The 27,766-nt window shown below is 30.6% G+C and overlaps 1 protein-coding gene across 3 annotated transcripts; it reads right to left on the bottom strand.

Annotated features, from left to right (window-relative positions):
• Positions 1-111: 111 nt before the first annotated feature.
• Positions 112-27,394, bottom strand: LOC118067651 (retinal homeobox protein Rx1-like). Of its 3 annotated transcripts, none has more exons than XM_035084501.1 (5): positions 26,699-27,394; positions 18,002-18,231; positions 1,919-2,016; positions 1,298-1,476; positions 112-1,216 (listed from the first exon to the last, which is right to left on the bottom strand). In XM_035084501.1, exons 1-5 carry the CDS (start codon positions 26,871-26,873, stop codon positions 1,053-1,055), a joined length of 846 nt encoding a protein of 281 aa, XP_034940392.1. In that variant the 5' UTR covers positions 26,874-27,394; the 3' UTR covers positions 112-1,052. The 3 variants fall into 3 exon arrangements, with proteins under 3 accessions (XP_034940392.1, XP_034940393.1, XP_034940394.1); XM_035084502.1 differs by having other exon boundaries at positions 26,705-27,394; XM_035084503.1 differs by having other exon boundaries at positions 1,087-1,236.
• Positions 27,395-27,766: the final 372 nt, after the last annotated feature.

The following is a 27,766-nucleotide window of genomic DNA, read 5'->3' as shown; positions in this document are numbered from 1 at the left end:
TAAATGACTATTTATTTATTTATTTATTTATTTATATTTTTATGCATCATGGTTAACATCTAATTTATGGTTAAAAAGATAGGTTTTGTAATGAAAAATAAAGTGATTAAATATGTACATCAAATTTTTATTTCATCACGAGAAATTATATACAAATAGACGTTCGGTAGCGACGTTGGGACTTCTCTCATTTTTAGGGTTTTGATAAAAACATATATTACCTTCCAACGATTTATTTTATTTAGGAGTTCATTGCGCGTCAAAAGGTTGATTAAAAAGCATCATGTATGTCGGCAGTACTCAACCTTTTCTCACTGGGGATTATTAATTACACAAATAAAATTATTAATTTTTTATTTTATTTTTGTATCTACTCTTCTTCAATGTCCCCGACGCACAACATCGTTTATTTTGCTACACAATCCACTTTTTTTGTCTTACAACTTATTAATACTGTATAATATTATTTATATGAATGTTATTCACCTTTTGTTTTCTCTTGGTTATTCTTTTTTTTTTTGTTTTTTTAAATTGATTGTTGTGTGTCTTGTGTGTCTAGACTAAAATTTTCTAGATAAACTCGCACATTTTGGATTCAACCAATTTATTTGATGATCCTCATTTTCAGCCATGCTCTACATATAAATTTATCATTTTATATATCTATTTTTTTTAATTTTTATTTTTTATTTATACTGGATACTTCTAATTAGCAGCGATTGAATTTTGTTTCAGTTTGTGGCATACACTCTGATCATCAAACTCGCGCATTATCACCAAATAGTCTTTATTTATATTTATTCCTACACTGTCTTTATTAGTTCTTCAAAGACATAAGAAAGTAATTCTTTCAAATTAGTCTTAGACTCCAGTCGTCGCTTTTTATTGCACATTGCAACCTCCAATACAAAGTCTTTGTAACAGCGACGGAAGGAAATGAATCTTGACTCTAATTTGTTCTGATAATTTCCCTGCATTCGACTAGAAAGTCGATTAATCATTTAAAAATCTCGAGGTACGTTAGTCTAGTCTTGTAGTTAATCATTGCAGCTTCATCCTGCCATCTGGAGACTCTTGGTGATACTCTCAACATGTTCCTTAGCTCTCATCCTTAAGGCTTGGATACTAGAAGTCCTTGGATCATGACCTGGAGGACTTGGTGATGGCTGTGAATGTCCCACTGTTGTAATTCCAGGAATTCCTCCATTCAGTGCTCCTAAGGACAGTAAAATCGAACTACAATTACTAAAATTATTGAGCTTCAGGGGTTTATATTGCCAATTAATTTAGTCTTTACCTGGAATCCCATTTCCAACAGAAGCCACATTTGGAGGTGATGGTAGTCGTCTTGGAGACGTTAGGTAACTAGGATAACCGGTGTGAGGTGCTGCTAGGAATCCAGGGAGTGCTGTTAATAATCCTGGTGGTGTTAACCATGGATCGCCTGGAAGACCTAGTGCTGAACTTCCAACATTCCTGGACAAAATTATTATAAACTTAGCTTTTATCTTACTATTTATCTATTATCAATTACTAATTATAATTTGGTATTATTCTAATCAATAATAAGGTAGTTCACTAAAGAATCTTAATTTAGAACAACTTATTCCAAGGTGATATTAATATTGGAGCAATAAATTATTTTAGAGTAACCAATTACTTTTAAAGCAGGTATAAACATTAATTTATCAATTAAAAAAATCTAATTATCGTAAATAGATGATGATTTATTACCAATTAAAAGAAGTATTTTAACAATTTCTGATCAATGGAGACCAATCTTGCTTTGGGGGATTACTTTGAAAACAAAAAGAGGGTTTTTTTTTGTGTATCAAGAGATTTCTTTTTCGCTTGAGTATGGAGATAATTTTGAGGTTGCTTTTATTAAAGAATGTATCTTTAATATCTGAATAGCTACCTTATGCCAGCAGTATGATGATACTCCGTAATTCCGAGCCTAGCAGCTTCCATTTTTTCCTGTCTACGCCACTTGGCTCTTCTGTTCTGAAACCATACCTGGAAAAAAGGTAGTAAATTGATCAATAAACGTTTTAGTAACTTCTTTTATTTCGTTTTATAATTCCAAGAATGATGATTGAAAAAAATGAAAGTAGTCAATTAAATGGTCAGACAGTGAACTATAATCATAGGTAGATTATACACGGTAGCACTTTGAAATGAGGTAATGCATTATATTAATATGTAGAGTCACTAGATCGCGCGGTATCTCCTTTCTATCTTCTAATTGATAGTTTCAACCAGGCTACTGCAGCTCTCTTAGTTCATTGGAGAAGTTTGCTGAGTAATTGCTAGCAGAAACGGTCTATTACGGCTGACATATCGATGAGATTTTTGGTAATGTGCTGTTTTAAAAGTGATAAAATGTTGTTTTAGAAAAATTTTTATCTAACAAATAAGTGGAAAATGTTTATTCCTGTTTAATAAGTATCTAAATAGCTGTTAGCTATAATTACTTTAATAGTATTCAAATAAAACCAATCCACCTCAGGTGTAATAATTCAGATGCAGTTAAAGATGCTAAAAATTCTACGAACATTTTGCATACACGTTTTTTTCTGGAGGGTCAATAAATCTAAATTTCAAACGATTGGCTAGATTTTCATGAATAATACATTTTTATACTTTCCAGCATAATGATGGAAAATTATTCGACTTTTTGATCATCATTAGGATAATTGATTTAATTTATTGTCTATCACATTAAATTGTAATAAATATTTTCATTTATTATCTGGCGTTTATAAAATCCCCTTCGACATCTTGATTGGATGAGAAAGATTTAAATGAATATTTTTCTGATGAATGAATACGAAATGGAGGCGATGGAGAAGCCGATTAGGCAACGTATTGATGAAATTTGCGGTGAAATAAGATTTTCTAAAAGTAATGAAAAGTCGTATGAATATTTGATCGAAAGAATAAGTACGAAAACCAGTAGGATAATGAAGGTAAAGTAAGTGGAGAGTTTTTATTCTTTGTAAGTGTCAGGAATGAGAAATAAAAAAGGAGCCGATGAGTGAGAAAAGCAGCTAAGGGCAAAACGTCTGGGCGGAGCGGGCTGGTCCACCCCTAAACTAGCTCGTAAGAAAGTAGACTAGGGGATCTTGTCGGTCCACCCTTCCTTCGGCATCAGGAGGGTAACAAGCTCGAGGGCGAAATCGAAAGTGAGCGAGAGGGTCTTGTTGGACCTAAGGCTGTGCAGGAGGGGTTGCAAGTCGGCCATGTTGATTTCTTTATTGTAACATGGCTGCTGTTGGCAGGCTGCCGCGACGTCAAACTCGATGCGCGTCCCACTTGGCGCAGTCATTTCCAGAAAGTCAACTTTCAATAAATTTTATGTCGAAAAAGATCAAGATTTTATTGTAATAGTTCTAGAATATAAAGATATATATAAACTCGATTGCCAACTTATATATATTTTTTTATTATATGATGGAGTTTTATGATTTCTTTAGCTATAAAGACATTTGAAAAACGAAATAAAATAATAATCATAGTAATCATGATAATTATTATGCCCTGACGGCGATGAGGAGAAAATATTATTTTGATAATAACTCCAAGTAAATTGAATATACTTTGCTTATCTTCACGAGAGTAAACGAGAAAAAAGAAAATAGACAATGAAGATGAGGAAGTATAAAAGTAACAAAAAAAAAATGCAAAAAAAAAGAAAGACGTTCCTGAAGACGACATTCCCGAGCTCATCAGGATGATATTCTATTTATGACGAGAGGCAATTTTCTTTCAACGCTGCAGCGAATGAGAAAAGACTACAGACAAGATGCCACGCTGAAATGATGGGAAAATAAGTAAATTTTACTTCATCCTCTTATCTCTCTGACGACGATGTGACGGTTAGAAAGTAACTGTTGTGTTCTATATATTTCTTATTCGTAAATATCTTGCTGATGGGGGATAGCCACGCGCGATATGATAGAAAAAGAAATGAGATGATAGAGAGAAGAGAGTCAAGCAGCCGGCGGAGGCTGTCGTTCATCTTACGGAAATATAAAGAACCGGACTAACGCAGTTTAACCTTTTTAAACGGTAAATCTATTAGAGTATATAAGTACTTTCCTTATTTCTCTTCATCGGCAATGATATTGCGACGTAAACTCATTTAGGTGGATTTAACTCTCCTTGAATTTGTACATTGAGAGAAAAGTTTATATTTTATTGCTTACGAGAATGTTCGTTTAATATCTCAAATTATTATTTATTATTAAAGAAAAATTCATTTTATAGCTTTTAGACAATTTTATTCAGCTCATAGTTATAACAATTATGATAAATTAATGAAAAAATTGCTAAAACATTTAATAATAAATTCTTCAGTGTTTTTATATCTTTATTCTTCCATCAAAAGTAAATGATAACAATTTTATGGTTTATTTTTAATCAGTCATTGTGGATAAAAATTAATTTATCAACTGAAAAAATTTTTTTCCAAAGAATAAAAAAACTTTTTATATTTAAATTTAATTTCGAAAAAGATAGAAAAAAAAAATGTTTATCACTTGACAAAAATGTTTGAAGGATCAAAACGAGATGAATTTACATCTGTTTGAGTTTAAAAAGAAAAAAATTGATTGACTAAAAAATAATATTTCCGCTTGAAATATTTTCCAATTTATCTTCAAGATCAGTGAGTAACGTACGTTTAGCATCCACTTGATATCAAACGTACATTAAAGTCATTGAAAAGTAACGACAGAAGGTACTTGAAGATGCATCTCAAGAGGTAGAAGAGAACGGTAATATATTTGATATCGCGCGAAAAATCAGAGTTCATTTTCGAATAATGCTTCATGTATGCCCTCTTCTTTCACGTTGTTTCCGGGACACCGATCACATTATCTTCATAGCTCGTGTGGCCTCATTGCATTTGGATTAGTGACGGTAAAAGGTATTCGTAACGATTGCACGCAGTGTCGAACACATTGTCATCTCTGCGATGTATTAACAGATTTACTCCATTGTCATATAGACACTCGTTGCTTTAATGCTACGTTAAAAGAGTTGTGAGGGCGCGGTTTATAAAATAAATCTCACATCATGTCATTTGTTGGTTTATTATTTTTTTTTTTTCATCCAAATCCCACCCATTTTGTAGCTTATTATACAGCTTGATAGCCATAAATGACAAGGAAAAACCGCAGGAATTCTTAAGAGATAAATAAAAGTGTTAAAAGGAATGTAAACGTGTTTTAGATCTATTTGAGGGTGAATGAAACTCTGTTGTGATCTGGCAAAAGGAGATGGTGATTTTTCATTCGAGAAATATACGATCAAAGTCCATTAAAGTGCTATCGATGTTACCACTTGGGGTAGATTGTAAAATAAGCCTAAGAGACATTCCGTAATTCTAGAGAAAAGGAGGAAAAAAAAAGGTATGAGTAGGTTATACGAGAGTTAGAAAGAGAGATATTATTTGGAGAGGGTTGGAGTCTATTATTCACCGCGCTTTTTATACACCCTATGTCAAACTGTCTACCAAATTCAATCTTCAGCAGTTGTTCTCATTTTTTATTTCAGATTATTTGTCTAAAAGCATCTATTTAAAAAATCATAATTCATATAAGTGGGCCATTCAAATATTAAAAATGCTTTTAAAGATGAAAAAAAGTCAACAATGCATTCATTTTATTCTACATCATTTTTTCTTTTGAATATTTTTGATAAATATTTGATAAAATAATCAACTTGTGATTTAATTAAGACTTTTATTTATAAATATGCTTATTGATGTTTTAAATAATAAAAATATAATCATGAAATAATGATTTTTTTTTCTTCTTTTTTTTTGTGAAAGATAAAGTGTTTTAAGGGAAACAAAAATTCAATTAATCTCAAAAATTGTTTCTTTAATGAATTCATAAAAGTTGTTGTTGGCTAAAATAGATAGTCTTTTGTGATATTGTCATCATCACTTTGATAATTGAATCTGAGAACCCCTGATACAAAACTCCTCCAATAAAGCCACCCTTGTCGTCGCGTGTAATCACCCTTAAACACTCCAACGCCCTGCTTCTAACCCAGTCTTGTCCACGATACAATACTAATGTGATACAAATAACTTCTCAAACATGACGCGATTTTGCGCTTCTACAATAAGAATAAAATGCGGAGTACTGGAAAATAATAAAGCTCTCGAGTGTGCCGTCTTTGTTAGGGTGGATCTTTTACCAATGTTTACCGACGGGTGTCTCTTTTACATTGTTTATTTTATACGGACAAAAAATCGTCGGGTTGTCTGTGATACATGATGAAGTCAATGTTCTGCTTCAATACCTTTTCTTAATAAACAAAACAAAAATTCATTCCAACTACTTGGAGGTCTTTGATAATTTTTTTTTTTTAGTTATAATCTTTAATATTATTCTGTTGTTTAAATCCGCCAATTAATTTTTTTAAGTAATTTTTTTTTATTATTTATTTATTCGAATAATTGAATAACATAACGAAAAGAGTAATTAAATTATTCAAATAGTTTTAATAATATTAATTTAATTATGTAGTAATATTGCTCCAAAAAATTGTAAAAGTTATTAAAGCTAAAAAAAAAAGGTTGCAGTATAATAAATAACCTCGACAATTATTGTGATATCATGTTTTATAAATAAAAAAGGTAATTGGATGCATTTTATTGAATATTTCACTAGTATTCATTCGTTATAAAAGTTATCATAAAATTCTAATATTACAGAATTTATATATTTTACTATTTCCTTATTTTTAAATAAATATAATCATATTTTTTTAATAAAAAAAAAAGAGCTACCATAAATTGCAATCCTTTTTTCCAATTAAAAGAATATTTGAAATATTTTTGTTAAATATTTAATAAATTCTTGATGAATAAAAAATGATTTTTAAAATATAGTTTTCAATATTAAATTCATGATTGATATTCAGAAAAGGCTGAAGCTTTTCAATTTATTATTACATAACTGATTCACTGATAATTGAAAATTATAAAGACCTGATTTCCGTTGAACTCATTGCATCTAGCACCTTTAAACAATCTATATCCTTTCTGGGTATTGTTTAAAATAAAACCAAAAAAATAGTGGCTTTCGCGGTTTTAATGCACCAAATTAGCCTTATGGTCTGCGTATTTTGACACCGCGCTCGTGCATTGTTTCCATGAGAGCTGAATGCATCCTTTGTTTGACAACGAGACAATGTGTGTCCCAGTCACGGAAATAGAGGGAGCCCATTTAACTAGTTGTCTTAGGTCATTTAATTTTTCAATTTACATTCCTTTGACAAAGATAATATTACTGAAAGTAATTACTACCATTTGTCGACATTTTAGCTATGATGATCTCAAAATTCACTCGTCATATATTTACATTAGCTATTCCATATATATATTTATTCATTACAATTGCACACATATATGAGGTTCATTCGTTTAATTTTGCGCAACGACGACAAAGAGGCCAATGCAAGAAATATACATTGTGTGTTCTGTCAGCATGAAACTCGAGGATGTAATGTCGCTATAATAACTCGTAATAAATCCCAACGGAGTCATATTAGCGTCAGGAGCACGCGTGCGGGTACAAAGGGCGCCCGCCCTCGGCAAACACTGTGACTTTTGATGATTATTAACTTGGCAGGGTAGCGTATACGCGAAGTAGATCAGAGAAAGAGCAAAATAGAGTAGTAGACAGTAGTAATCTGTTAGCCCTCAAGGCTTGCTCTTTCCTCTCTCTAGTTCTCCCGTCGATTTTCCACTGGCCCTGGGAACCAAATTAATACTCGTGACCGTAGAATATCTTCTGATTTACTACCATCCACCACACACTTTCGTCTCTCTGCAACTGACAACATTTCGACTGTTGCATTTCTGCCAAGACTTCTTACTAATTATCACCACCGGAGACCGAAGGACCAATAAGACCCTCTCCCTTAATAGAAGCATGACACAACCAAAGATCAAGTTTTCTCGTCAAAGATTGAAGTCCTGATGTATATAGATATATTATCAAGTGATCTTTGCTCTAGTGAGAACCTTTCAAAAGGGAAATCCATGGCGTCACTAATCCCCCACGATTATTGGGGTCTCAAGTGATGAAGATACTTGGTCTTCAGGGGTGGCTGTGGACTTTATAGAGCATACTATTTTCCAACAGAAGAGCAACAACGACCTGAAAAATCTACAACTTTGAAACGGATATATTTTCACAAAGTGACGTTCATCCGAGCAAGAGGGATGAGAATTCGGCCTGGCTTTTTGTAAAAGATCCTTCTCAAGATCGCGTAGGTTTGCAGTTTGCATCATGTTTTTATGTATATATACGTTCTCATCATGAGTTACAGCAGCTCATCTTGCGTTGCAAGCCGCTAGAAATTTGATCTTAGATGAGGACGTGCTAGAGACGTGCTTATATAAGGGCATCATGAAGAGGGTGGAAAAGAAAGATGAAGAAGAAAAAAAAGGTGAACTAAGGTTTAGATGGAATTGAATACGTTTGTACCTGGGACACCGACAATAGACCTCGTAATTCGATTACAAGGACCGCCAGCTAATTGTTAATTGCCGGCCTCGAATGTATAAACGCCGACAAAGCAGTTCAGTCCGACGTTTGCTCTCGTTGCTATCGAGAATATTAAAACGAGCGTCGATGAATTTTTCATATATTTTACGTTTAAATCCTTGTCATCAAAAAGATCTTTATGATGTCCTTTTATTTTTGAGTAAAAAATTGACTGTTTGATTATTTGGGTAAATTTTTGAGTAATTTGATTGGTTCTCATGACATATCGGTAGCTTATGGTATTGACAACGGGTGTGATTTAACTTACCACCAACTGGGATCAATTAACTAATATCGTTGTATCATGAAAGCATAAGGATTGATGAAAGGATGTTTTATGGTATTTTATCGACATTTTTTAATTAATTATTTAATTATTATTTCATAATATTAATCTGTTAATTCTTTTGAATTTAAATATAATAATTTAATATTTTTATATTACCAAAAGTTGGTTTAGCCTCAATAACTTGAATCCATCAATCATTTTGGAGTAATTTTATGTGATTCAGGTTTTAAAGTAAATAAATCATATTGATGATGATTAATAAAATTATTAAAACATTTAATGATTAGTAATTATTTTTAGAGATTAATCCTAAAGAATGCGAGTGAATTAATTTAAAAAAAAATGTAATTAAATAAATGGGATGGTTACTTGGCATATTAATAGAAATTCTATTTCACTATTCATTCATATCAATTACTCTCGAAGCTTTTAATTACAGTTGACTAGAACCTAACAAAGTATTAATCTTAAAAACAAATAGTAATGGTAAATAATAAGTAAAAAGTGTGTAATATAAGAATAAAAAGCAACAGTTTAGCTCTCTTATGACACGTGTAGCATGGCCCCACAGTGTTTAACAGCTAATCTGCCAAATGAAGTGTTTTTGTATTTGAGCACAACACTCTGTCTCAATGGAGAGCAAAACCGCCCTTGGTAAAGGGTTGCTGACATGATTGATGCTCGAGGGGCCAGTAGAGAAACTAGAGAGACTAAATAAGAGAAAGAGAATGAAGCTTTCAGTATGCGGGAGGAAAAAGGGTTTGTGTGGCCAACCCTTTTTAGTCAAGCGCTAAAACGGAGTATTTAATTGAGCCACAGTCCTCTGCTCGGACAGACAGCTAATCTTTCAGTTGAACTCGTATATCTTTTCTTGCTGTAGCCTTCACCTTTCTCTTTAAATACTCCATCTACCCTTGCCTCAAATGAGAAATGAGTCTACTTTCAATTTACTAGCCACTTGTCTGCTTACGTTTCAATCACTCGTCAATGTTGCTGACTGAATAAGAGTTAATGAAAATTCCTTGTCAATAATTTAACCAATAAACACGTATGTACAGTAAGAAAAAACGTTCATTAACTGATAATAGTTTTTATTTATAGCTATTGCTAGCAATTATATTTTCTTTATTCCTGATGAGATTTAGTTCAGTTTAATAACAGCAATTTGTTATTTATTTGCCGGGAATTTTTTTTAATCGTTCAAGCATAAAGTATTTGGATTTCAATTATTTTAATTAATATTTCATTGAGAATGTTTCTTGCTTGTTTAATTAATTATTGATTTAATTATTGTTAAGTATTTATTATTGAGTGCTGCAATAGTTCTCAATAACGTGTTTCTTTTTTTTTCTCTTGCTTTGTAAACTATTATTACAACTTGCAATAATTACATAGCTATTTATTTTTTATTTAAATGAATATTTCTAATAAATGAAAAATAAGAATTGAGAAAAATTAAGGTAATTAAAAAAATATCACTCTTAATTTATTTCTTTTTTTTAGGATTTTAATAAAAAGTAATTTTTTTATGTTGACATCAAACGAAAAAGGATGATTTTAATGAATTTCTTTAAAATTCAGTCAATTTTAATTAATATCAAATTATTTATCAACTTTGTGATGCAATTTTATTGAAAGATAAATATTATCATCCAATGTTAAACATTATAATAAAAAAAAAAAAAAAGAAGTTTAACGATGAATTTAATTTCAATAATTGAATTTTTTTCTTGTCAATTGTATTTTTAAAAAAAAATTTTAATCTTCGAAGTTTTCAAAATTAAGATTTAATTTAAAAATTCATTATTTATTAACACAAAATAAATTATTCATTTAATTGTTTAAAGCTAACTATAATATTCAAGTATAAAATTAAAATGTGAATAAATTTTTGAATTTAATAATAAACTGATAAATAATATAAAATATTATGAATAATATTTAATTTATTTTCCACTTCATGTCTACAATTAAATAAGGTTTCCAGCAAATGGTTGTTAAATGGAAAATGTGAATTTTAATGAAAATAGCAAAAAGAGGAATTTAATAGCTGATAATTGAGGGAAACATGATGTTAATATTATCCCTAAAACGTTAGTTGAACCTTAACGTCCGCAGGATGTTAGTAGTCTGCAAAGTACGTGGTACGTGGTCTGGGTAACTGCAACACGAAAGGACGAACACTGGCCTCGTAATGGAGTTTCCAAATATTCGAGAAGCCCTCGCTCAATTTCGAACAATTTGCATTTAGGGTGAAGCGCAATTAATAGGTGCGGGGGAGTGTTGTCCTGTGCCATTCCACGCCTATTAACACTATATTCCACGGAGTTTAGCATATCGAGGGGGCAATATTGAGTTACGCGACAGTGATTATAATACTCGTTAGACGGCACTGCAAAAGTTAAACCTTGTACACGCTCGTGTGCTTCTCTACTGAACTTCCTATATATACCAACACTTAAACTTCAGCCATATAGCAATGTATATATTCGTCCTTTATCTCATTTTCTAAGAGATTAATGTGAGTGCGGTTACCTTAAATGCTTCCTAAAATCATTACTAATATTTAATTCAATAAAATCTTGCTTCTTGTTGTCTTATTTGTCATTAACGAACACTTGTCGTGTTATTATAATGTTAATTAAAATTTTCAGCCGCTTGCGAAGTACAATTTACCTCAAACAATGCTTTTTATTCAACTTAATGAGCTTGTTTTTTTTTTTAAAAAAAAACAAAAAGAAAATCATATTTCAAGTGGTAGTAATATGAAATTTTTTGTTATTAATTTTAATTGTCTTTTATGATGATTTTTTTTTTGTGCTAAAAACAAAAGTCCATTGTTTATGATAAATGAGAGATATTTTTATGATTGGAATTTTGAAAATAAAATATGACTTTTTAAATCAACGATCAGTTTTAATTTTTCTTTCTTATTGAAACAATTTATTTCTCTTCCTTATAGTTTTCTTTTTCTTCAAACAACCCCTCCATTCGTCGTGCAGATATCTCCGTTTTCCGCTTTATTTTTTCCCTTTTACCACCCTTAGAAGCGGCAGGTGTCAGTCCTCCCACGGTCTTTGCTATTTTCCGACAACTCACCCCCTCACTCTTTATCCCAATATTGCGGCACATTCTCACCCCCCTCGGAAACTTTGCGCCTCTTGCCTTGGCCATTATCTTATTTTACGCTTGAAAACATCACACACCCACGATCCGACGGTGAAAAAAATTCGTAAAAGAAAGTGTGCGAGGTATCAATGGAGAATACAAATGGTACAATACCCACTCTAATTGACTGTCTAAAATTCCATTACTATTTTTCTTTATATACATTGTTTTTTTAACAAATTTTTTTCCAATAAAAAACTAAACGATTTCGACTTCATTTCGATATTAATCAAATTCAAAAAAACAACTTTGAATAAAGACATTTTTAACGGTACTTGTTTAATAAAACAAGTATAAGTATTTGCATGTAATAATGCTTCGGAGAAACAATAATATAACTTTGCGTGTAGCGATTATTCGGCTTATCATTCGATTCAATAGTTGAAACACGAGTAACATTTGCGTGAATCTAACCCTCAAGAAAGCACCGGAACAATTAGTTCAGCATCCGAATAATTTATATGTTCTTTTATAAAAAAAACTACTTCTCGTGACATTTATTATACCTATCACATAAATAGTTACACAAATATTATTATCGAAATATAAGCGACAATTCATTGCATGAACGTTAATTTGATTTATACACGCATTTTGCCACGACTCATATACATTGCTTATGGGTTATCATCAAATAGGGCAAACTTAGACCGTCCAGTGCGTCTGTTCTCACCGATTTCTCTAAGCTAAACGGATTTATATGGTGTCGCTCATATGTATTGGCATCATTATTATTGCTAAGGCGTGAAGCTTATGGTTCACGCTTGGATGACGACGTCTAGAGTTCATCATCAATATATAAAGCTAAGGGGATTATGTTGATTCCCAAGGTGATTGAGACTTTGCCTTTTCCCTTCAGTAATTTCTTTTGTATGTTTTTATATGAATTAATATGTTGTTTTAATCATTGATATCATAAGCTACATTAACTTGAGAAAAATTAATTTGTTAAGACCACTAGATTTTTCTAACTTTATTAAAATTAATTTCAAAAAGATTAATTCAATTTTCTATCGATAAATAAATTTCTAATTTTTTTAATACATAAAAAATTATTCAGTCAACATTTTTAGGCAATTTTCATATTAAATATTAATTATTTTAATTAATATTTATTTAAAATGATTGTTTAAATAATTATTGGATGATGTTTGTGAAAAAATTGAAAATCTAATCTCAAATGAAGGAGGTTATTAAATTCTTAAGTGTCACTGAAATGTATCAACACTTAAAAAAATATTTGTCAAGCAGTGACTTGCACAATTTATAATACAAATCATCCTAAGAAGATTTGAGTCCCAAATTGTCGTGAAATGATCCAGAAGTTATTCAACTAACAGAGCGATTAGGAGTATTAGAGACTAAAGTAAACTAAACAAAACTTACATAATTAAAAGAAATATTTTAATTATCATGACATTGTAATAATTATTTAAAAATCTTTCATAATTATTTTTGAAAACAATTTACTAAGAATTATATTTAATAACCACACAATAATGTATAATAAAGTAATTCATGTTGAAGATAAAATTTAATTATTGTTAACTTTAATTATTTATTTAACTGTTGGTGATATTTATTACTCATATAAGATTCTAGGAAAAAAATCCAAAAAAGTTGTCATGATTAAAAATCTTTATCTACCAACTCCAGTTCCATTGAAACAATTACCTCAAATGAATTTAAATACTATATTTATTCAATTCAAAGAGAATAATCAATTTAACAAATGACTGTAAAATTTTACCATCACGTAATATTTATCAAACAATTTATGAAATTAGTTGAAATTTAAAGCCACCGTTGAAAGACTTTGTTTCCTAAGAAGTAATTTTTTATTCCTATCTCAAAGTGTACTTATAGAGTTTCTTATCAATTAAATAGATGCTTTTTTTCCACTTATTTCAATTTAAATATAAAAATAATTTGCTCAAATGAGGTGAACATTATCGCATTATAACAATTATTATCATATTACAGTATAATAGAGTACTTTATTACAACAACTGCACATGAGTAGTCATGGTTACACCCATTTCAAAAAGTACTTTCAGCTATGCGTGATCAATTTAGCACTTCATGTATGCACAAATACATAAACAATAAGAAAACATGTGTATACACCGTCTCGCGTGGTCACTCACCTGTGACACGCGTTGCAGCAGTTACACGCGAATGAGGTACCACGCGCGCAACATTCAAACTGTTCCGATTTACCTGCACAGCCTTCAATAAGATCGAATTAAACACTCGAGTGAATTACGTTGGGGCGTGCAGTAGGTGAGGATATCCTTTAATACTGATTTGTTTATAACGATCTTGTTCAATGAATTGATGGGAAAAAGGCTAACAACTCGGTCATTTCCGTTATACTATTTGTAACACAGTACATGACGTTACCGTGCCAACCGTCTAAATAATATCACTTTAAATATTTCTTTATGACTTTTATTTTTTATTTTATTTATCTGATACAAGTCCATCTGATACCTTTGCGTGATTTCTTATGACAAAATGTCGCGAGTTAAGATGAGTAAAAGTTGGAATAAAAATGTTTTGGAACTTAGATATGTTGGTTATGAAGTATTGAGTCAATTTATTTCATGGTAAAGTATAATGTTAGATAACATTATTATTTGTTATTAAAAATTTATATTAGCTTGTATCACGAGGTTGGGGGATTTATTAAAATGCTGAGTTTGAAGGAAATATACAAAGTATGATAAATCACGAGATTTAAAAACGAAATAAAAAGAAGAAGGGGTGTTGTTGGCAATTGGATGTATTCCAATTGTCAATTGTACTATTTTGAATCACGAAACGAGAATGAAGAAGAGTTGGAATATGAGGAAAAAAAAAAACGTAGAGGAGATAGTAAAGCCAAACGATTGGACTTCAAATTAGTTGGGGTACCGCGAAAAATCAATCTCCTTTTTTTTCTCTTCCCTCATCATCCTCCGTATATCTCTTTTCCACGCGTTTCCAACCGTCAGATCTGTCATTGCCAATTTCATGTTGACCAAAATAGGTCCGTGCTGAAAATAGTTTGTTCACGATGGAGAAAATACCTTTTAATTTCCGATTTGAGTTAACCGACTTTGTTGAGTAAAAAATAAAATATTTTTATGATCCAATAAATAAATAGATAAATAACCATGTTGTTATTGAAAGAAAAATTAATTAAAACTTTATCGTAGATAATTTCATAATTTAGTTAAACTTTATTCTCTTTTCTCTTTGATTTTTAACAGCTCGAACTAAATAATCTGACTTTTGAAAAATATTTTCCTATTTAACAATATTAATCTTGATTTTTTTATCAAACTAGTTTATTCATCTGTAGAAATAAGAAAACATTACAATAAGTTTTATTTATTATTCACTTTAAAAAATGTTTAATGCATATTCATCACTTTAAAAGTGACTCTGGATATTTATTACATGAATGAAAATACCTTTTCGATTTATACATCGAATAAATTGATAAAATAAATATTTATAGTTGTTTTGCAAGTTGCCATGCACATTGTTATAAATATCACAAGTAATAAAAATTTCCAGAAGCTTTTATTTAATCATTTAAATAATAAATAAAATCAAAAATATTCTATAATGGAGTATTTTATTCAATAAAGTACTTGAAAAAATGAAACTATAAAAGTGAATTGATTTGTAAAATTTTTTCAATGTACTTCACGATCTATAAAACTGATAAGAACGATTTCATGTTGAAGAATAAGGTAAATGCTGTATCGATTACAAAGTCAGCAACGAAATCGTCAAATTAGTTACGAAGGTATATCTATCTGCTATCGTATCTTTTACTTGGCTGTGTAATACGATGAACGAAAAAGGAGAGCATGAAAGAGAGCGAAAAGGAAAGGTTTAAAATGATCGCGTGACAGGAAGGGTAATACGTAGGTCTCGACAATAGGTTTGTAATATAATGGATCGGCGTCGAGGTAGTCTCGAGGCTTCTTTCTATACCATCTCGCGCATCAGAACAAGAAAATGCCACTTGGCTTTTATTGCATACTGCAGGAATCATCGTTACTGCCACTACTCGTGTTATAAGAACATGATCACTATTTATAAGTGTAATTTTCTATAATGTCATGAGACACGTTATCTACATTATTTATATCAGAGATAAAACATAAAAAGGACCTTCGAATGTGTTTTTAAAATTCCAATTGATTGCTACTAATATTATTTTTACTTTTGCTCACGAAATGATACTTTTTTTTTTTTTTTTTAAATTAAAATTAAATTTTAATTAAATGTTTCAACTGTTAATAAATAATTACAATCAAAATAATTTTTTTTTAATTTTAATATTCTTTAATAAATTCGAACATTAAATGTCTTTATTAAAAAGTGAGTAATTTTTTTTCGAGATTTTTAATTGCTCTTTAGATAAAATAATTTTAATTCACTTAAAACAAGAATGATAAAAGTTTATTTATCTTTTAAAATTAAATTATTTTTTGTAAAAAAAAATGATCGTTTAATTTTATAAGAATTAAAAATTATTATTTCTAAGAAATAATTAGAAGAAATATTTTATTTGTTATAAAATAAAAGAATAATTAAATGAAAAGAGAAAGTAATGAAGAAATTTAGTTGTCCAATTTAGTCAAATAATTTTGAAAATAAAAATCACGAGTAACTGATAAAATATTGGATTGTGAGTTGATAGGTATATATTGAAATCGGACAAAATATATTCACATTAAAAGCACGAGGCAACGAAAATTGAGTACAAGAGAGGGCGGCGCCTGCGAACGAGATTCCGATATACAGACGTGCGCACTTTGAATTCCATTTGAGAGAGAGGGGTTTGTCACAACCGCGGCTGATTCAGAATAAATTAGCGTCGTGATCGCGACGATTTAATGGCTCTGGCCAGAGTTGATAGGACATCCAATCACTGAGTGGAATAGAAGATTAAATAGTCATTTTAGCTCGAGATGTATCTAATCATTTATATTAGTGGAATGGATCATCATCGTTATTATTGTTATGTGATCTCCATTGGTTTATGTCACGTGCAATTCCCTTCAATTTGTTCATGAATAATTGTTTCCTTGGGGAATTCCTAATTCACTTGGACGTTAGTCTATACACGGGGATAAATCTGACACGAGTGAAGCTTGTTGTCAATTAAAAATGATGAAATCCACGTGTCTTTGCTTCTCTCCTTTTCTATTTTTTTTCGTCGTAGTCTACTACGTATATAAACTTTGGTAAAAAAAAATATATATAGTCTTGAGTAATAAGCTTAAGGGATCAGAAGTACCCACTCGCTGAGAGGACAAAATAAACGAGCGAAAAAGTCCGTCTCCACTTAGTGAAAATTGGAAAAAGTCTCGTCCTGCCTTGAATCATGGGCACACGACGACGATGAGAGTCGAGTAGCAGCATAAAGAGAAAAAGAGTAAAATAGGAGAATAGTAAAGAGAAAGAATGAACACGATGGCAGCTTCTAAACGCAATTAAAATTTTTAATTACTATTCTTTCTCTTGGAGCAGCAGACGTAGCCTCCATTTCACTCTAGAGAGAGAAAGAGAGAGAAAATTCTCTCTGTCAGCTACCGACTCTTGTGGCTACTCGATTCGGTCAATTATTTGTGGTATTTTATATGTTGGATTAATTTAGGCAAACGTGAAATGTCCAGTTATAGATAGATTATTAAATCCACGTACACAAGTAATGTAGGTGTAATTGAGTGCTCAGAGAGTAACTACATATTATATGTACATAAGTATATAGTTGTGGTGTAGACGAGTGTTGTGAGGAGGATGGAAATAGGCACTTTCTGATCGATATGTTGACGCACGCGACTGCGTGGTTTTATCGCTGTCACCGGATATAATTAATTAAATTTTCTTTAATAAACTCGGCATGTTTAATTATCTTTATAATCAGCTATAATTATTGTTATACTTTTAATCAGCCAATCAAACTCACCTGAACTCGAACTTCTGGTAAATTCACTTTCATTGCAAGCTCCTCTCGTGAATAAACATCTGGATAATGTGACTTTTCAAAAGCTCGTTCGAGTTCGTGTAACTGATAAGTTGTGAAGGTTGTTCGATTACGTCGGTGCTTCTTCTTACCACATGCATTAGTATCATCACTGCATGCAGTACTAATATCCTCATCGCTTCCACCGCCCGTTGAATTACAGCTATTTTCGCCTATAAAGAAAATTATTTTATTCTTTTTAGATATTATGCTTTTACAAAGTTAATTTTATTTTCGTTACACTAAAATTACAAATAAAACCAAAATAAACTATTATTAAATTACGTATTTTTGGTAATGGGATTTTTTACAGTAGATTATTAAACTAGGGTATTATTATGTCGAATAAATGATTATTAGCCTTTCCCAAATTCTCCATTATCTTCGAGTTAAAGTGATTGAAGCCATAGAGAAGAGCAGGACTGATATAGTGAGGACAAATTACCGGGGTCTCGTTAACTGCACAATTAACCTTCTCTCATCGTGTATCGCATCGAATTGCGGGGTTATAAACAGCCACCGAGACTACATCATCATGCTATGCTTCACTTTCCAATGCCACGTTAGTTTAACAAGCTAATAATTTTGCCTTTCATCACCAACTATCAATATTTAATGATTATCACGAAATAGTAGCCAACTATATAAATTTTGTGCATTCTAAAAAAATTTGTTTATCCCTACGCAATTATTTTTACCACTAAACATACTCCACATGCATCCTAATTGATATTTTGATTGGATATTTCATTTTTTATCGTTGCATTAAAATAATTTTTTTATTGTTTAATTAAATTTTTTTTCTCAATTCGTTATTTAATTTTAAAATTATTTTAATAAAGAAAAAACAATCTTTCATGTAAAGAAATTTGTTCTTCATGACGATATTTCTAAAAAATATCTTCAGAAAACCGTTATTAAATAATAAAAATTAATTTTTTACTACCAAAACATTTTTTTGTTTATTTTTAATTCAAACACACACAGCAAATGATAGTGTTTTATTTCAATGCATCTTAGAGTATGTAAAATGTACTCCAAAATTTTGAATTCATTTTAAAATGTTAAAGAACTGATTGCAATATTAATCAATTGGATGACGTCATATTTAAAGACTTTTTAAGTGCATTCAAATAAATTTTTTGTACGGAGGTCTAGTTTGAATTTTTTTCCACTGTTTATTTGGTATTAAAATGAAAAAAAAATTCCTAAACCATTGATACCAAATTACAAAACTGTATAATTGCAGGGAATCCCAAAATTACAAAATTATCTATTTGTTTAAACTTGTTATACCATTTAATTTATTCTTAATGATGTGTATACGAGTATTATCACTTCTCAACCATCTCCTAATGGCTCTAATTGCTAATAACATAAATAATGATTTAATTAAATGGAAAAAGATTTAAAATTAATGTCAATGTTTGATCATTTTCATGACGAGAATGAGACATTTATAATCAACAGCCATGAGTTCAAGGATCGAAAAAAAAACTTTAATTACATTTTTTGTGAATTAAAAAAAAACAAAAATCAAAGCCAGATAATTATTTACTGAAACTCAAGATTTATGAAATATAAAATGAAATAGCTTATAAACATATGAAAGCCCATAGTTGAATTTATTTATGTGATGATGGTATCCAGAGTCTAATTAAAGATAGGTAAAAAATTTTGTAATAAAGTATATATTTTAATCTTGGTAATTACGATAGAGTCTAATGACCAATAATTACTAATTAGTCAATTGTCAATCAGATGGAACAATTTTGATTAAATTCACGAGGTGTAGATGTTATCATGCTTAATGTTTAATTGAATTCCTAACTCTTATCAACAAGTATCAATTGGTAGAATAAATTAGATAAAATCAGAGAAATATTTCCCGCTATAGCATGATTTTTTTTTTCCAAGGTTATATATTATATTCGTATATACATATATTTGGTGAGCGTGAAAAAAAGAGAAACGAGAGATTTTATCAACGGTAGTGTGTATGTGTGAGGGGGTCCTAGTTTAGTCCTCTAGCTACTTAAGAGATTGACACGTGGAGATAACGTAATGGACGAACACTTAGGACCACAATCTCCTCTGAATACTCTTGTCGGAGCGAGTCTGATGGCCCAACACACTGATCTTCAATATATAAATTCGAAACGCCTTCACGTTCATCGTCAATTTTCTTTCGACTTAATCGAGTTATACTTTGAGCCAATGAAAGACACGCGTAACCCTTGAAATTTTGTGTTTCAAAGATAAGACGACTTTAACGTACCTTTTTTTTTGTTATTTTCATTATTATCATTATTATTAAATAAAAGAAGATTTTTTAAATGTTAACGGAAACGTCAATTAAAAATTATTCAAATAATTTTTATTGCTTTAATTAAAGTATCGTAAACACTAAGAGAACATAATAATACTATGTCGATGTTTCAAAACAAGTTTCTCATTTTTGAATAAATTATTTTCTTAATTATATTTATAAAAATGACACTTTTATCATATATCTTTGAATGAAGAATATTTAAACTCAAAGTGCTTGATTCTTCATTTATTTTCCATTTCGATATTAAAATGAACCAATTATTGATATCTACTTGGAAGTAACTGAAAATAATTATAATTAATAATAATAAGAAGTGAATTAAGGAAATTAAGATTTCTTTTGAGTGATAAAAAAAAAAGAACTAAAAATGATTTCCTCAATATTTTTAATCCAGATGTTAATAAGATAATTCAACTTATTTTTATTGGTCTAATTAAATTGTCGTAAAGCATAAAAAAAATAATGTTAATGGTCTGAAAACAAGTTTCTCAACGCACTTCTCACTTTCGAGTAAATTGATGTCTGCGAGTTAACCGTATTAAACTCGACTCGCGGCTTATTAATTGACGGTTCATTAGCGATCAACTAACGGTAACTATCTACCAGTGCTTTAGTGCATATAATTGCAGAGTTTCCGCAGGAGGAAAACACCTATCGACATGTTGGTTCACTCTACCTAACTTCCTTCTAAGTATATTCATCCATCTATCAGTTTATCCGTAATTTTCTTCATCTATATATGTATATATTCACATACTATCTATACTCTTCTCTTCGTCTTTGAGTAAGTTATTTAATCATTTTTGCTGCAGATAAATCTGCACGTATCGGGATGTATCAAAGTAGAGGAAGTGCAGTGCATGTCGCCGAACCGCCATCAAACACCAAAGAGGATTATGGAATTTATAGTATACTTCTTTTTCGTCTTCGTTCACTTTTGTTATTTTGCATTATTTGTCCTCCACCACCTCCTCCTTCTCCTCCTTCTTCTTCTTCTTCTTCTTCTTCTCTGCACTCCTATCTCTTTTAGTCAGAACCCCTCTAAAAGCAACATCCAATAATGGTCTCAATAAAAATGTTTAACAAATTTTATAATTTCTTTTTTTTTATCTCCAGAGAATTTTTTAGATTAACTCTAGTAAAGTATCGCGCATAATTATGGTGATAATGTTGTTGTTATCTTAGATATGCTTGTAAAAACGCTCTTAAGCAGCTGTTCTTATCGAATTTCAAACATTATTTCCAAGAGTTAAATCGTAATTTTTCAAGTTTTCAATGCACATCTTCTACTTTTCCTCACTTATTCATCAAGAAAATTAACATTTATTATTTCAAGGTTAAAATAAAAAAAAGATACAAATAAATAATGAAATAAAATTAATCATTTCTCAAATAAATATAATATAAAACAATGAATTATAATAATACATCAATCTCGATAACAAATCTTAGTAAACAATTTTTCATTTTTTTTTTTTTTAATTATTAAATTCTTCATTAGATTAAATCTTTAATTAACTGCATGATCTATAATTACAGCGAGTATGAATTTATTATCTGAAAAAAGCGTGTGTTTATAAAAATCGAAGCTGTTCCAATCAAATATTAAAATCAAATTTTACGGTGCATAAAATGGAAATTTTCTTACTCTTTGTCCCTTGATACCTATAAAATTCCAAACTAAACAAGTTTATTTTTATTGATGTTCCAAGTGAGTGAAAGCAGTGAAGAGAAAGAGAGAGAGAGAGAGAGAACGAGTGTAAAAAAAATATTGTAACAAAGGAGAAAAATAACGTGATAGTAAGGGGACGTTATTATAATAGTAATCAGCGCTACCATGCCTCGTTATCGCTGTTGGTTAATAATTTAATTGTTTGGTGGCGTGCGAGCTTTATTGGGATATCTCTAGCGGCATCAGGTTGCCGACGATGTGTCGAGTTTACTCCCTTTTCTGTTTCACTTGCTCTCACATTAGTACCACTAGTAGTACACATGCAATGCAGTATATGATCGAATACATCAGGCAAACGATCAGGACAAAGAAAGGTCGGATTAGATCTCGTCCATGTTGATGAACTAATTACGACTCGTGTCCAACACATTCGATTGAGGATGATTGGACTTCTGGCGCATTAAATCACCTAAAATAGCTTTCCATCGTCTATGTTTGATTCATCTAACTGTCATTCTCACCTGTGAGATCTGATCGAGTCGGTAATTCACTTAAATCGTTCGCGATCACGTCGAGATAACGAAGACTATTCGGCAAAGGAGGGAAATCATTTTGTCGGTTTATCAATCTCAACATCTTCAGTTTTGTGTTATTTTTATTTTATGGTGATCAATGAAGTTTCCTTTTTATGATGATTCAATAGTTGATGGAATGATTGAATATATTTTTAGGTATTATATATATTAGGTAATTGGATTTAGTGATTTTGAGAATTGTTGTTGGGTTCGAGTTGGGATTGCAAGACAGATATAGTCAAGTTAAATTGATCGATTTCATCAGCATGCCGTACCACCTTCACGTCCACGTACGAGAACCTACCGATTTGCTTCCGTTTCGCCACGTGTCCTAGCAACGGGGAGGGAGTTTGTGCTGTTTCGAATACTCGGGTGTACACTGAGAAAAAAATTTTAATTAAATACAAGGTAATTTATTTTATTTACTCAGGACTTTGATTATTGTTATTACTTATCACAGTTACTTTTCTTTTTTTCTTCTTTTTTTTTATAAATCAAATAAATTTATTTTTTTCTTTTGTTTTATTACAACAATTAAATTCTACTTTGGAGTTTAAGTGAGATTGTATCTATATTGATATAGTTTTTTCAATTAAAAACTTATTTCAAATGAATTAGACAAAGATACTGTTATGACTCACAAAGTCATTAAACTATTAAGGTATTTCTTTATTGCGTGAAAAACTTTTTACTTATTTAAACTATTTTAATTACTATTTTATTGATTCTGCTTTTTTTTTCTCTCTCTCTCTCTTTTTCTTTCAATTATTAAAGGTTAATTTTTTCTCACCACAGGAATTAATTTAACTAATGTATCATGGCTTATAAATAAGGGCCTGTTTCCTTTGTTGTAACAATAAAAAATTAACCACTTGATAAAATAATAAAATCCAAGATAATAACACTTAGCAGAACTATAATATTGATTGTGCTATTTTGTAAGCCGTTAAAAGTTAATTTTTCCTCACTAACAAAATAATTAAATTTTTATTTTTGCCAAGGGATTTATTTTATTTTTTTTTTATTCGTTTCAAGCTCACGAATATAAAATAATATCAAAATAATTGCGAGATTGTTTTTTCGATTTTGTATTATAAAAAAATGAAGCATTTAATAAAATACAAAAGTAAGATAAAGTTGAGGTAATAGAAGTAGCTATGTAATTTATGAAGATTCACGTAATTTGATGAAATAGATAGTTGATGAGAAAGATTTGAATGTATGATAGGAGTTTAATGAACAGATGGAGTAAATGTAGAGTTGGGAAATAGATTAGCGATCAGATTAATTTACTTCAATAAGTTTGATCGTGTTATAAGTCGTTGAACACGTTGGCAGTCTGGCAGCCAACCAGTTTGCCAGTGAGTTGGTTTCATTGGTTTTATTTGAACGTTTGTTTTTTACTCCTACCATCAAAGGTGCTTCCACTGGGAGTGTGACTTATGGCCGAAAAACAAGGTATTCGCTATATAAACGGGTATGAAATTACACGTAATTGCTCTGTGGCCCTGTGGCACTGTCACGCGATCAGAATTATCCGTAACAAAGAGTTTTATGAGGCTTCTCTGTATTTTTACCACTTATTACTCACAGTTCAACCCTCGCTAATCTTATGAAACTTGCGTTTCTTCAGCATAATATAAACTAAGAATCATCATCCGCAATACAGACATTATCCCCACCTTCAACATCAATATTCTCGTTCTCTGTCTTAATTATGTATTATTTTGCTTTGTTTGCCATATCGTAAAACTAATTACCAACTCACTTAAATTTTTTCCTCTTGTTTTTCTCTTAAATTCCTTGAATGTTTCTTGCTACCAATAATTCTCTCCTATCCTAAAAGACTTATCGAGCTAAGCGACGCTGCGTCGTTTTAAGATTATACAGGTCAACAGAAAAAAGGAGAGCTAAGTGAGGATGATGATGTAGAGAGAGAAACCAAATGAGGGAGATATGGGGAAGACCACGATCCATTAGTAGACACGTCAATTCAACTCTCAAAGTGCGGTCTTGTCTCTTTTCTTTCGACTTTTTTTCTCTCTCATTTTACTTCTGTCATGGTTTTTTTTTTCTTCTCCTTATTAGCGAGTAGCTCGTATATATACGGGCTTTAGCTTCTCTTTTATTCTCGTGCGCGGTATCATAATTAATGATAATTCGATTAGTGAAACAAGATTGAGTTCTTGGTTATGCGAATTTTTTTTTTCATTCAATTTACTCGTTTAATCGCGCACTTCTTTAATGGAATATTAATGTCGGAATAAAACAAGAATTATTTGAATATTTTAATGTATATATCATTGTCGTAAAAATAATGATAATGTATATACATTTGTATCGTTCGCAGCTTTTTCTGTATGATTCTTCTATTTTTCTTTTTTTTTATGCTTCACATCTTTATGTTCATCATCATGTACATCTGTATCTATACACATTATGTATATTTGCATAATAATAATGAAATAATGATCATAATTATTCTTGTAGCTCGTAGACAATTCATTTGTCGAAGGTATCGTTTTACTTGCAGTAGTCTCAACGACAAATTAGTCGTGGCAACAGGCGCGGGTTTCACAAGATCACCGCGATAGTAACGATTTTCCAATTATACGCTGACATTGCCTCGTGTGTGCAACTTTACGTCACGTGTCCCGCATTGTAAGTTTCATCGTTTCCCTTCTATGTGATATTTCTTATCGATCTATTTTTTTTTTTTCCTTTCAAATCTTCGAATTTATCAAACCTATAATTATAGACAGACAACAAAAGTCGTTATAAAAAACCCTAAAACGAAAAAAAACAATTCCTTTTTGTTGTTCTAATATGAATAAAGATAAAATAATTATTTTCAATTTAAAATTAATCTTTATGTTTGACTGAAGAATTATTTAATGACTTAATAATTACTTACTTTAATTTCCTTTGACTTTTTTAATTATTAAAAATTATTATTATTAAATTCTAATTGATGTTATAAAGTTCAACAATCATTTACTGTATTTTTAAATAGAAAAAATTATTTCAATTATTATTTCTCGGTATAATTGCATAATTATTTTCTTCACGCTGTAATTTTTGTATTTATCAAACTATTAAATCTATTTAAATAAACAACTACAATTTTTGAATTATCTCAAAATCAATAAACTTCATTCATAATAGTTCTGTTTTATTATAACATTTAAATTGCTAATGAATCTAATTTACCATTTAAAGAACTCACATTAAATTCATCTCTAATTTTTATTCAAAACAGCAGTAATTAATGATCTTTTTCTTTTAATATAAATCCTTCAAATATTCATTCTCAAAAATGAGTATTAAAAATAGAAAAAAATGAAAAGAAAAATGATGATTGACTTGAAAACATTTCCTTGTTGTTTGATGAACAGATTAATGTGTTGATTAAATTCTTGCTGATGGGATATCACATTAAGAATTGTTGAAAAATGAATAGTCTTGAAGTTTTAACCTAATTAAATATATAAATTATTTAACAACAAAGCTTGCTGAGCGGTTGTCCAATTGTTTCAGGCTCAACTCACCGCACAGAGCAATCTAAACTTGCGGTTGGACTCCTAATTCTGATTATCGTCGTGATTAATTGCGTCGTGCGCCCCTACTTTTGGGTATGGGTTAGCAAGAGTTGAGCGTGTATATCGCGAGAGGGTTGTGCGGACCGTACGTTTTAGTCGCCGTCGGACGCTTATTTGCTCCCCATGTCGTGTATTGTAATGTTATGCACTGACTTAACCAAGCGAATTCACAATCATTCTTGTGTGCACTCTACCTACGACATTTTACCTACTCATTTTGCCCTCGAAATTTATTTTCTCATGCAATCATCACGATTTTATATATATTAAACATAGACATGATTCATAAATTATTCATTTATTCTTATTTTATTATTAACTAAGCCGATTATTATCATGACTTTAGTGAGATACTGTCATTTATAAATAATTATTGATCAAGTTTTTACTTGAAATTATTATTTATTTATGTTTTTTTTTTCTTAGACTAATTAATCTAATTAATGGAATAATAATTGCTACCAGTACTCTCTTGTGTGTCCCTCGTTGTTTCCTCACTCTCTTGATGTGTTCTCTTTTGTCCAGCACGTTGTAAAATATAATCGATGCTATGTCTTGGAATGCTGCTAGTTGGTTTTGGCAGAACCATCTCTTCGCTACTTTGCGATGATGTTTCTAAAAGTGGTTGTGACTCCATCGCAATAATCTTCTCCAAATAATAATCACTTTGATTGCATGGAGCCACTTTTTATTGTCTAATTGATATATTTATATATATTTTTTATTTGACACTTTAAGTAATGCAGCTTATATTTAAATATTAATCAAAACTGATAATGTAAATACACCGTTGAAACCATAATGAGAAAGATAAACACATCACAAACGTCAAGTTTTTTTTTTTAAAAATGATTAATGTCTTTGCATAATTGTCTTCTTCATTGCTTTCTTATCACACTTGTGGTATTGAGTTAATTACTAAGCTAATTACCAATAAGTTAAACGCAATAATTAAATTAATTTCACATAATTTTCTAATTAATTTACTACTGTAGATGACCGTGTTGATAAAACAATAATAATGATGTTGTTCAGATGATAATCCAACAAATCGTGATAGTAAACAGTTTATTGTAACAATAAACACGTCAAGTTGGAGTGGAAAAATGCTCAGATCGGTTTCGTGGTGATCTGTAGGTCGTACGAGCTACTACTAGCCGGCTGATGGTCGAGGTTTCACGGGGGAAACTAAGAGTATGCGAGGTACTGGTCGTGTGAGTTGAAAAAGAGAGGGAAAATGAGAAAGGCAGAACTGGAGTTGACTACTAGTAGGCGTACCTTGATGTAGCCAATCATGATGGCATGGAATTAACTGACAACCAATGGCGTAATTTCTTCAGGAACATGGCGAGGCAGTGGTGCTCAATTCTAGAGTGTTGGAGGGAGTGTCTGGATATTTCTATCTCTTTTTATCACCCCAAAGTGTAAGTATCTCTCTTGCTCCAATAGACCCTTGACTCTCTAGTCTCTCTAGACTGGGAGGGGTTAATTTCGCGGTGCGAGAGGGTGCGATAACATGGGCAAGCATGT

This window comes from Chelonus insularis, unplaced genomic scaffold (genome assembly GCF_013357705.1).
Source record: "Chelonus insularis isolate UGA/USDA-ARS -01 unplaced genomic scaffold, ASM1335770v1 contig_395_pilon, whole genome shotgun sequence".
NCBI classification, from domain to species: Eukaryota; Metazoa; Arthropoda; class Insecta; order Hymenoptera; family Braconidae; genus Chelonus; species Chelonus insularis.
The sequence above is the reverse complement of the archived record's forward strand: the minus strand, read 5'-3'. Positions and strand labels throughout refer to the sequence as shown.